At 54.8% G+C, this 12,302-nt stretch overlaps 2 protein-coding genes across 2 annotated transcripts; both read left to right on the top strand.

Moving 5' to 3' along the window:
- Positions 1–649: 649 nt before the first annotated feature.
- Positions 650–1,703, top strand: N0V96_010012 (uncharacterized protein; the record flags this gene model as incomplete). Its single annotated transcript, XM_053197389.2, has 2 exons — positions 650–949; positions 1,359–1,703. The coding sequence occupies 2 exons, from the start codon at positions 650–652 to the stop codon at positions 1,701–1,703; spliced, it is 645 nt and encodes a 214-aa protein (XP_053045093.2).
- Positions 1,704–8,997: 7,294 nt separating this feature from the next.
- N0V96_010013 (uncharacterized protein) lies at positions 8,998–11,967 on the top strand (the record flags this gene model as incomplete). Its single annotated transcript, XM_053197390.1, has 1 exon — positions 8,998–11,967. One exon carries the CDS (start codon positions 8,998–9,000, stop codon positions 11,965–11,967), a length of 2,970 nt encoding a protein of 989 aa, XP_053045094.1.
- Between the last annotated feature and the right edge of the window lie 335 nt (positions 11,968–12,302).

Consider the following 12,302-nt stretch of genomic DNA (forward strand, 5'->3'; position numbering starts at 1 on the left):
GGACTGCTGTCGGAGCAGCCAGTCGGTATAAATAAAGCGACAGCCTTCCTAGGCTGCTATTGTTGTAAAAAGGTAGGTGAAAATAGATGGCGCGGTTCCGTCAATTAGAGCATCTCACGCTCATAGCTCGCAAGGTCGTCAATTATCGATTGAGGTCGAGAGCTCGCTGCAATGGCCTCAGACCTCAGACCTCGGCGAGATGATGTAAGACACCTCCAAAGGTGCCCCATCTCCACCACCAAGCTCCAACAGCTCTCATGATTGGTTGGAACTTTGAACCTCATCCCGTTCACCGGAGTCGAAAGCTCAGCCCAGCCGTAAGTGCTTTCTTGATGCCAAACTGCGCCGCTTCTTCAACTTCGCTATTCAAAATCCGCGGGAACGTCAGAAGCTTGAGTTCGGCCATCCCTCATCACTCCTTTCTCCCTCTCGTCGCGATCCATCTGCTGGAGATTACGGCGCCTCCAGGAAAGCAACACCAAAAAGCCAACCTCGATATCCCCTCGCACGCCGCATCTCGACCCCCGATTCCCGACCCCGAGTTCGACTCCAACGCCCGACCTCAATCCTAACACACCTCACGCTCCCCGCTGGTCAGAGCAAGCGTCTCCCGACAATGAGGTCCACAGCAACAAGGCTCCAACAGTCGATGCTGTCCCGCGTAGTCTCAGAATACTCCCGCGAAGCAAAGCCCGCCGCCGCCGCCGCCAAAGCCACCAAACGTGCAACAGCCATCTCACTCAGTCCGCGGGAGCTCTACAAGCGCATTGGGAAATGCCTCGCCTTTGGCTGCAATCCCGACCAGACCCAACGCGCGGCCAGTCTGCTGAGAGCCATCAACAACGACTGGCGTAATCTCCACGCGGTCTCGCAGGGCTTCTACGACCCCAAGAACTCGGCATACACTACCAGACTGCGAGATGGCGAGCCGAGCCATCGTCCATGGCTAGTGAGTCTTTGATCCGCCACTGCGCTTCCAGTTCCAGTTCCAGTTCCAGTTCCGGTCCCGGTCCCGGTCCTGGTCTTGTGGGACCAACTCGTATCAACAGTGCCGCTGACTGTCGTTCCCGTTCCTCCTCGTAGGGTATATCCCAAGTATCTACCTTGACACAAGTCGCCGAGCAGTCAATTGCCCATTTCCTTGACCATGTTCTCGAGACGGCAGATCCCCAAGATAGGCAGGAGTGGGAGCGTCTTCGCGACAACCAAACCAGGAACGAGGCACTGACAACCCTACAATTCCAAAACGAATCGTCACCGCAAAGCCGCGCCTTCTCGGTGTGTCACAACATCACACCCTCTTTGGCACCCCTCGCCCCTCGTTCCCCGAGCATGTACTGATGAATCTTCCATATTAGTTACTCTCGCTCGAGCCGCAAGTTATCAGCGCCTACACAAGGCTACTGTCCAACGACTACGAAGAAAAGTCCACTTTTAGTTTCAAGGTTGTGGTATATTCGCACAAGCGCATGGCCAAAATAGCCGACCTGAATATGAGGCTGAAGACCAACACCCACGACAACAAACCGCTGCCCTGGCTCAGCCGAGAATTGAAGCGGGTGGCTGACTTGACCAGCACCGATGCGGAGCGAAACGCCGCATACACAGATGCAAAATATATCGGGAAGATGGTCAGCAATCTGGAGTTGGGCACATGGAAAAGACCCAACGCCACAGAGGATTTTGGCACCGCTGCGCCCTAGCGAGGTTTGATATATGAGATACGCACAAACGCTACCTTGCGGCACTGGGTACTATCGACATCGGCCCAAAGACTCGAGCAAAATCCGTGGCCCGAGACGGAACCTTGAGACGGAAAAAATGAGAGTTGCTCGTGTAAGTTAAGCGAGGCGAGAGGACGTGTTATTCTTGGTCCAGTTTGATCAGTTGTAGCGCCAGTTAAGGCGAAAGCGGTCCTCTCGGAGAGGAAATTAACCCTGCCATTTGAGCGTTACCCTCTGCTAGGCATCATCACGGGCGACAGCTTGATGGCTGCAGAGAGCTTGAGGCTCTTTGACCCTACGGGCGACGCAGGAGGAGACTCAATGCCTGCCGAATAGACGATAGAAAGCACGCCGCCGGCAGATATCCCTAGCATCGGCCCCTGGTGTATACCAGTCATGGAGCTGGAGACTCCGAAAGGTACAGCGTACAATCACTCAACGCCATACCTACCCGTGAAGGCCTCGATCGTATGCCAGATCTTATCTTGGTGCATGCATGGCGAAAGCGCTGGCACGGGCTGAGCGCGTAAAATGATCGGGTTGACATGTGACCTGGAGACCAGTGATTGGGACGGTTGAAAAGGACTCTTCACTGTCCTTGACAGTGGTACCACTGGGCTCCATCATGTCATGGTATCAATAACTGTCGTCTCTACTGCTCCATACGCGCGTAGCGTCGCGGAGTCTTCTCGGTGGGACAGACTCTGGGAAAGAGAGTCACGACAACAGAGGCTCCGTGAAAATTCGCTCCCTGAAAAAATTTCTCAAAATTCTTTTTCCAGATGTCTCCGGCGCACCTGGCTGGCCTCGCGTCCAGTGCCCGCCGCTGGAAAATTCAAATTCGCTCCGAAGGGGGCGGCACAGAGAGCCCACCGGGAGATCCGCATCGCACGGAGCCGCCCTTGCGCTATTACGTTGTGTCGCCTCACGTATCCGTACATGAGTACTCCTCGATGTGTGTATCCATACTACCAGATGGCACAGAGCGGTGCCGCAGTCTGCAGACCGCCTTCAAAGTCAGCACCACAGTGCGAAGGGACATCGGCGAGGGGGACGTCGACCCCGCTAAGCAGCCGCAGAAATATAACGGTCTGCAGGGCACCGATCAGCTCCCGACCGGACCATGGGCCGCCAAGTCTTTTCCCTCGTCGAGATGGAGGGGGAGGAGCCGCGACTTTGCAAGTGTAAGCTTTGGAGTCTGCGGTGATGAGTGAGGTGAGCTGCTGCAGTGCTGCAATGCTGCCGTGTTGAGGTGATTTGGGGCCTGGGGCTGCATGAGAGGCGTGCCGTAGCTTGTGCTGCAGGAAGGCTGGCGTCTTGAAGCTTATTCCCGGGGCTTTTAGTCTCGATGCTAGATCAGTTGACGGGGTGCTAGTCGTATCTCCTCGCTATCCATGATTGGAGAGGTCATCGGCTCATCAGGCCTTCGCTGTGGTCGAGATCCAATGGTGAAGTATCGCTGCTGCAGCGCAGCAACGGTGCCGTAACATCGTTTCTTCTCCCTCCAACTCTCCCTTCAACTTCAAGTCCTAACACCGTTAGGCACTCATAGTGACACAAAATCCCAGTAAGGATACCGGCAATCCACGCCTGACCACTGACTCTTTGAAGACTTTCTCTGCGGCACCACGAATCAGGTGATTCGACTGCAAATTGCTCTCCACGGCATCCCGAGTCAGCAGTCCACTTGAAGTGCACCGGCTGTGACATGGGAGGCAATCTGGCAGCAAGGCGTGCCGCTGGTAGCAGCCAAATGCCGACAGGCAGATCGACTTGCTTTACCTCTCTGCGCCTAGCTCCCTCTTGTTCCTCGCCGTTTATGCTCAAGACCTGGGGGGGACCAAGTGGGGGTTAACCACCATCACAGGTAGTATTTTCCAATCACCTCAGTCGTGACTTGTCGAGCAGGTTGGAGACGCCTGGCGACGGTCCAGGATGTGGTTGCATTGCCGCACTGTCTTGCTCCTTTCGATTTGTCCCTCCTCCTTTTCCGGGTGGGATACCTGTCATCTCGATCGGAGGATAATTAGCTAAACAGTGGAGATGGCGGCAAGAAAAGCTTGACCCTGCAAGCTGACTATCGATAAAGGTGGAAGCGCCGTAAGAATCGCCAAATTCTATCTCCTGTCCGTAATAGCACGGATATGCCCCGTCGACGACAGTATTGCAACCCCGTCGTCCATTCCGTCTCGTCCGCCCCGCGGGTTCATTTGAGTCCGGATGTAGATTTGATGTTGGCTCAATGGAGGGGCTCAACTAAGTCATCCGAAGCGGTCAGCGGTCGGCGGTCGTTCAGTGCCTCGCCGGCTCTTTCGGAGAGACCTTAGGGTGATTGACAGCGGAGAGGAGGGATGGCCTACGCGCACTGTCTAGGTTATTTCCAGAAATGGCTTTGTTATGTTTCGAATCAAAAAGGAGATCGTCGACAGCCGGGCAAAGGCGACAAAGACACGGGCGCCTGCGAGGGCAGGACCACTTTGTCTAGGGCCTTTGACAGGGTCGAAAACAGCGATGCGGATCTCCGGGCCACCGCCGTGTCCAGCCATCAGCAGTATTCGTAGTCATTGCCAGTTGCTTTTGAGACTATTCAGTCGCGTGCAAAGTGTCGGTACGTGCTCGTACAGTATTCGGTAGGCTGTCAGCGTGTCAAGCTGGCCCCGTCATGTCACATCATAGTGTAGTAGATTTTGGGAGGAATTGGCTCGAGCGAAGGCCGCCTTGACAATGCTGTGGTTGGCGGAGTGCCCAGAAAGCTACGCATGCGACATTCCTTGACTAGTTGATGATCGACATGGGAAATCTGCCCCCTCCAAAAGTCTGTCGCCATTCGTGGTAGGATGAGGGCAATGGGATGCTGCACGTCTCGCGGGAATCATTGCAGTATTGAATGTGAGCCAAAGTGCGAGTGCAGTGCGAGTGCAGTGCGAGTGCAGTGCGAGTGCAGTGCGAGTGCAATGTAATGGTGCATTGTCAACCACGAGACATAACGAGACGAATATGCATTGCTGCATACGAAGTCTCAGTCTTCTGCCGTCGAGTCGCGGCCGAGCACAAGCTCCACCCACGATGCTCCTGTCCCGTCGACTTGCCCTCTGGCTTGGTGGTATCATTGCCCTGATCCATGGCTGCCCTGAAATTGGACGCTGGCCCGTGAGGTGGTGGTGGTGTTTGGTGATTCTTGTTGCGCTCGCTCTGGCGGGCTAGCGCTGGGTTTGTTGCTAGCCCAGGATGTTTTTCACTGTGCGAGGGGTCCAAGGGGTCAAGGCACTCTCGTCATGCCAGATTCCTTGGTTTCGTCCCCACGTTTTCGTGCTTGGTGCCTCACCGAAGAGCGTTTCGACTTGTAAAGTTGTGCCCCGATTGTCGGCGTCAAAATGGTGATCGTGGAACGTCAGGCCACCGAGCGTCGGAGGAGGCTCATACACGTACATTTACACACAGTGGGTTCCGAGGATGGAAAGCACGTTGTGCGGTTGATGGTTGGCGGTACCGTGGATGCGTGGCATCGCGCCCCTCAAAGGAGGAAGCCGAAATGGTGGCCTTAAGGCGAATATATTTCCGTCGGAATAGCGGTGCGTGATGTGGAGCATACTTTGGCGATCGTCGGTGTGCGCCTGGGGAACGTGTTATGGCGAGCGAGGATTGGTGAATGATGTCGAGCTTCGGCCGGGGCGGACAGGCGATGGTTGTCTTTGAGATGTCCTCGTGGCTCGCTAGGAAAGCGATAAGAAATTTTGAGTGCGCGGGGGTGGTCTGCAAGAGCGGGGAGAGCCTAGTCTCGAGGTGACAAGGAAGTCGGGATGTAGTACGGAGTATACACACTGGTCCATCCTGTCGTGTGGTCTTCCTAGGTGCTTGGTACTGCGTGATGGCCAAGTTGCGTCGACATGTGGGATGACGAGCACGAAGAGATCGTCCACCGCCCAGACAGCCTGCAGACGACAAGGCCGGGCCTGACAATGGCCGTGTGCCGGTACTAGTGGATGGTGCTGTGTACCAGTATAGCTTGCTTTGTAGGGAAAGAAACCAGGCACATGTTGGTAGAGAGTGCGGGATGGGCGTTCAGCTCAGCTCAAACGGGCCGTTGGCAGTAGCCCCGATGTTGGCTCTGTATATCGCTTTGGCGGCATGACTATCCGAGGTGAGTGGCACTACTTATTACTTGATCTATGCGTCGATGCGCGAGTGCCTTCAAGGGCATATTTTGTGGTACCTCAAGGTTGGTAAACGAGAGCGATGAGCGGAGCTGACGATTGAGAACGGCCTTGGAGGGACAAGAGTTAGGTAGGTATAATGATCAGGCAGAGGCGGTACGGATATCATCCAGTCTCTTCCTTCCATATGCCTTCAGGTACGTTCCCGAAAATTCCAGCTGAGCCGGGTCGTCATGCGAACAGCGATGATGGGTGTTGCGGAGGATTGACAGCATGGACAACGGCCGATGAAGGAAGCCGTGGACAAGACGAAGAAAAGACGACGGGGGCCCGAACTAGGGACGAAAGAAGAAGGACGTTCCAGCGAGTCCAGTGATGGCGCTGTCGTACCTAGACTCGTAGTGGCGGTGGTGGTCAGGGGCGTTGAACTTGACGGGGATGTCGAAGACAAAAATGTCTTGTTCACTAGTATCCGTACGAATACTGTGTAAGGGATGGTGGATGTTTAGAATGATTGGGGAGGGGGGGAAGAACTTGACGACTTGGGAAGAGTAAAATGAAGAAGAGAATTAGAGTTGGAATATGATGATTATTCCATGGGAAGGAGGCACGCAGTATGGAGGGGAGCACCACCTTCCCGACCTCACACCGCACACGAGGCATGGAAGGAAGCAATGGATATTAGCAGTTTTCTCAGGTAGATACTTACAAAAAGTTGGGAAGGCACACGACCACGATGCCTTCCTTTTCTCGGTCTGCCCTGCTACCTTGCCTCAGGTACCCTAAGGTATGCAATGTCCATATACCGTGCGTTCTCAACTTCTTTACCCAGTGGAAGGAACCTACCTTACTGTCTTGCCTGAGTACCTTACGTCAGGTACTTCAACTTACACAATACTTTGGTCTGAGCAGTGAGTAGTGAGGCACGGAACTGGCGGAACGCATGATGGAACAAAACTACGGATAGAAATACTTTGATATCCCAGTACGAGTGTCGCAATGTCAGGTAATGCAGGACACGATTTCTTGCCTTTGCTTGCGTGTTTTCCGTTCCGTCTGGGGATCCATCCTGTGCCAGGCCCTGGGAGCTGGAAGCTGGAGCAGCTATGCAATGCGCTGCACCTCCCGTGCTTGGCCAGCCCTGTTTACGACGACCTACCTACTTATGCTACCTTAACCTCATTTTGTGAATGCCTTTCCATACGAATGCTCGATACCTTACTTGTAGGTACTCAATCCACAGCACGAACAATGACAACTATTGACTCTGCCCGAACAACGACTTTATCCAGCCAGGCCAAGGGCGCATCAGTGCATGCTGCATGTCGTAAACTCGTCATCCAGCACTCAGTCAGCGCTCATTTAGCTGCTTCAGCACCAGTGCCCCCTGTAATCTTACTTTTTTTTTTTTTTTTTTTTGGCGGCGGCGGCCCCAGAGTCCAGAGGGCTGCAGAACTGCGTGACCGCCAACGGCACCTCATCCCATCAGCAACCTTGAATCGGCCTCCATGATCCATCCCGGCGCTGGCAATTGCGGCTTGCCTCGGTCGGGGGTACCCCAATGTACAAGAGGGTGAAAGGAAATTGCCCGTTGAGCTAGACATAATTTGACCGAGTCACAAGTACTGTCTAGGTCCAGATCCGAGATCCTGATTCTGATTCTGATCGGGGGGGTCGAGGGGAGGGTGGAGAAGAGTTGTGAGTGGGCCTGAGAAGAAGGGGCCCTATCTCCACACTGGAAGTCATAAGCCAATGAGACGACCTTCGAGGACGGATTGATCTAGTCAGGCCCCCACTTGAAAAGAACTTGGGCCAAAGTACCTCCCTACACCTCATCAGACCGGGAGGAACAGCGAGAAAAAATGGAAGGAACATAAAAAAGAAGAGAATAAAAACACAAGCAGTCCTCGGATACGTATCGACAAGGAGATACGTACCCGTCCACCCACCCAAGTCGAAACAGTGCGACTGGATCCCTTCCCGCACCATCCGTCATCCCTGCTCTCGTGCTGTTCCCGCGCAGTCTTTTTTAGAATAAACTCGAAGCGAGGCGCTCTGCCCCTAACACCTCTGCTTGATGTCCCGGGACTGGCTGAGGTGCTGCAAAGGGCAGGGGGGAATGCTCATAACCTAGGAATAAAATAAAATAAAAGGAACCAACACACCACAAATTCCACTTCACTGACAACAAATTGTATGTGTTGATGCTGGATTTCTACGAGCATAATAGTCCGTAATATGATCGATCACCTGCCTACGTAAACACAAAGGCAGACAACAGGAAAGAGAGGGCTACTTCTTCCACTGACTTGAATTCTTTGACGCCTCAGTTCGTCCCCATTTCTCGGCTCTTACCCGAACTCGTGCCGCCCTTGCCAACACAGGACAGGTCAGGTCCTTCTTTGTCTGTCTAGGTGTCCACCCCCCGGTACCTTACCTAAGTGGCCAAGGTACCGAAGTATCTTGTGGTCTTACCCAAGGCTACGAATAAACTTGGAAGGTACCCGAGCACCACAGCGCCTTCCACACTATTTTGCGGCTTTCCCTGGTTTTTTTTCCCCTTCTTCCCAGGAAGTAGCCCCCCTGTTTACTTGTACTTTTCCTTCCCTACGGAGTACTTTGCATCGCTACTCTTTCAACCCACCTACCGAACCTTTCCCGACGCGAGTAATCTGGGCTACACTTTACTTTACCACCACACAAACCTCCCCCCCGTTCCAAGGTTCGGGAAAAAACAACAACTCAACCATCATTATCACCGTCCCGCCTCTCTGGAACCTCAAACCACCCACCTACCCACCCTCCTTCGGTTTCCCTCCTCTTCCGACCTGCCGTGAGCCACGACGCATGAGGCCCCACGGCAATCCTTCGAACATCTACGCCTTTGCGCTCTCCTTTGCGTCAAGTGCATAGTCATCTTTCTTCTTCTCTCTCTCCGTCACTTACGACCTCGCCCACGCCACATTCGTCCTCCCGATCGCTCTCGAGAACGGGATACCGCTCCCTCCCCTCCTCCCCTCCTCCAGCATCCAGACCAGTTCAAGTCGTGCTGCTGGCGCCCCCCGACCTGCCTCTGAAAGGGCTCCCGGGTCGGCGGACAGCAGATATCCTCCCAGCGCATGCCTCGTGCTTCCAGCTCTGCGAAGCGACAGCAAGGCGCCGCCAACCAACGCGATACCAGGCACGAAAATGGTCTTGTAGGCCCCGCCAAGCGAGTTGCCAACAAGAAGAGCCAGTCGAACCTCGACGCTTCAGCTAGGACTTCCTCTGACCAGAATGCTGCTGCTCCGGCTCTCCCCTCGCCTGTGCCAAACGGCACCTCCAACGGACACCTCAAGACCCCGAACCTCGCTGCGCCCGCTTCCGACACCAACGGCAACATCATGGCCCCTGACCACCGAAATGGCCATGCCGCTACCAGGCGGCCCTCGTTAGGCGGTTGCTCCGAGACTTCCTCGTCCGACTCGCTCTCTTCCGCCATGGGCAATGGTGCTGCTGACGCGAGCCACCGCCAGATTGATGTCAACGCCACCAAGAACGCCGACGTCCATCGCGACCCTGGTGGCCCCATCGAGTTCGCCGCTACCGTCCTGAGGGCTCTGCCTCTCTACGACACCCTCGCCATCCTCATCCTGCTCATGCAGGTCCCTCCCGTCGCCCTCTCCGGTATCTACATGGTCTTTACCTTCCTCACCTTTGTACCCCCTGTTACTACCAGCTCTGGAATGAACATCAATCTCGCCGAGATCTTTGACTACAACTCTACCATGCCCTCCCTCGTTACGGTGCTCTGCATGGATGTCTTTATACTGCTCGTGTGGCTCTTTCTGTGGCCGCCCATGCAGCTTGCCATCCTCGACTTTGCAAAGCCCGTCATCGCCGCCACTCTGGGCGGTGGATCCAACACGAGGGAGGGAGCGTCGAGGAGCGTCACCACCTGCTTCTTCCTGGTCATAGGCTCGCATCTTCTGCGCGGTTCAAGATTCCACTGGACTCGGGCAACAAAGTTCCTCCCAGCCAATTGGTGGTTCTCTCCCGACTCTGACGACCCGTTAGAAACACTCACTCGCGGTTTCGATAAGAGAGGACCGCACGGGTGGATCAAGAGCGTGCTTGCCATACATATTCTAACCCAAGGCATAGTGAGGTACATAAGAGAATGGTATTTGAGAAGAGAAAAGGGAAGCCCGTCGACACACAGCATAACGGACCCCGAGGCCGGTAAGTCGTACTCGAACGAGACGACGACCGACACTGGGTTTGCTACGCCAGACAGCGACACGACTTTCCAGCAAAATGCGACAGTATCATCTACGAAAAAGAAGAGAAAACAAAGCACACAGGTGCGTCTTCAGCAGCCGCTGTGGGCGGCCCTAGCGAGCACCAAAATTGTCATGGTTAAGGAGTACGAATTATCGCACGCTACTTCCGAATCGGCCGGTTCCAACGCTACCGACATTCATAACTTGGGAAACGCCCCCTTTGACAGTCAGGCCGAACAGATTTGGATATCGTATATTGGCCACGACGAAGTCTGCTTCAACACCAGCTACTTTCCTGACAGCCCGAGCGCTGCTCCGAATGGGCACGTTTCGCGGCCGGCAGGAGTCGACACTTCAAAACCTTTCTACGTCCGAGTAAATAACGCCTTTTGGCAGCCGACACGTATCTTCCGCATCCAGGACGACGACGAGCAAGACGAGCAATCTAGCCAACACCGTTGGTGTGGTGACATTTACGGACTGCGGCCGCTGTCCAAGTACGTCTGCGAGTTTGTCGATACACGCACGAACCGAGTCGTCTTTTCCACCAGCATCCGAACCTCTTTCGCGCCCAGCAAGGATCAAGAGGGCTCCGCCAACCCGCCCGTCAGTACGCCACAGTCTCTCCGCCCCGACTCGCCCGCCACGACGCTGAAGAGCACAATCAACGCGAACAACGAGCGGCTGGCGGAAGAGAAATCGAGGCTGAAAACCTTGCGCAAGGAGTGGAAGAACAAGATTGCCGCGCTGAGGAAAGAAAACGAGAGACTCGATAACGTGATTCAGACCGCCGGTGGCAACGACGACAAGCACAGGCAGAAGATTATCCAGCAAGAGACCAACAAAGCCCAATCCGAAAAGGAGATTGCCCAGCTCGAAGCGGAGCTCAAGGAGTTTGAGAAAGTACCCGAGGGATTCTACGAGCGCAAGAAACAGACGGAAAAGGAGTGGGCTGCTGAAAAGGCTGTCTTCGATACCGCCTCCAAAGAATACAAGGACTACAAGGCCGCCATCGCTAAGGCTGTGAAGGCCAAGGAGGACGAGCAGGCAGCCGCGCAGACCAAGCGGAACAAGATTGCAGCACGCATCGCCAAGGTAGACACCGAGCTCGGCAGAATCACGGATGCCAATAACCGCGGGCTGGACGAGGCAGAGCGGAGGCGCCAGGCCCGTATCGCCTGGCAGGCGGAGACATCGACGATTGAGAACAACTTCCGAGGCAGCATTGCGGATATCAAGGCAGCCAACGCAAACAAGCAGGAGCAGGTGAACGCTTTGCTACAACAGCTCCAGGCATATCATGAGCACATGAACTATGCCACAACTGCTGCGATGCCATATGATCTTCCCGAACGTCATTCCGCCCAGCCTCAGACTACGTCGTCCGCCTACAATCCCGCCGCGCCAGCCTGGACACCGCCGTCCGCCGCAGCATCGCAGTATGTTATGCCTGCCGGGCCTATGTGGCCCACGTCCACCATGACTGCGTCCGGCTCTGTGTTGCCGCTGCCAGCGTCTTCTATGCAGCCTGTGTGGGGTTATCCGCCTACGCACCAGAGCACCGTCTCTCTCAAGGCTAGGGGCCGCTCCTCCTCGATGCTTAGCGATATTTCTGGGTTCACGCAGTCTAGCAACGGCGACGACGAGTTCTTGTCGCTTCACAACACGCCTGCGCAACAGCCCATGGCCCAACGCACGCCCGTCACGTTTGCTTTTACGCGACGTCAACGAAGCGACGGCGCTGGGTCAGGTTCTGGCGGCAGCAGCGTTCATAGTGGAAGCGCTAGCGGCAGCGGAAGCATGCGGGATCCTCAAAGTCCGGTCTGACGTGTCTGTTTTTTATCGGGAAATGTGTCTTGCTTTTTGGTGGTCGACTTCCAAAGGTCTCTCGAGTCGGGACAAGTTGTATGCTGGGCTGTCTAGTCAGCCACCCTTTGACGGATCCTGCCCTCATTCCATTAATCTTCCCTCCTCTGAATTGGGGGGTAATATTTATGTCGAGGTTTAGTCTGTGGATAGGTGGACTACACGTCCGTAGCGATTTCGTCTAGCGAAATGAAGACAAAAAAAAAGTTGTGCCTTTGTTTGAATTTTATGCCTTGTTAGTTTGATCCCGTGTGATGTGATGTCTATGGTAATGAAGATATGACTATCACAAGGTA

Source organism: Colletotrichum fioriniae, assembly GCF_027942845.1.
Source record: "Colletotrichum fioriniae strain IMI 355084 chromosome Unknown scaffold_13, whole genome shotgun sequence".
NCBI lineage: Eukaryota > Fungi > Ascomycota > Sordariomycetes > Glomerellales > Glomerellaceae > Colletotrichum > Colletotrichum fioriniae.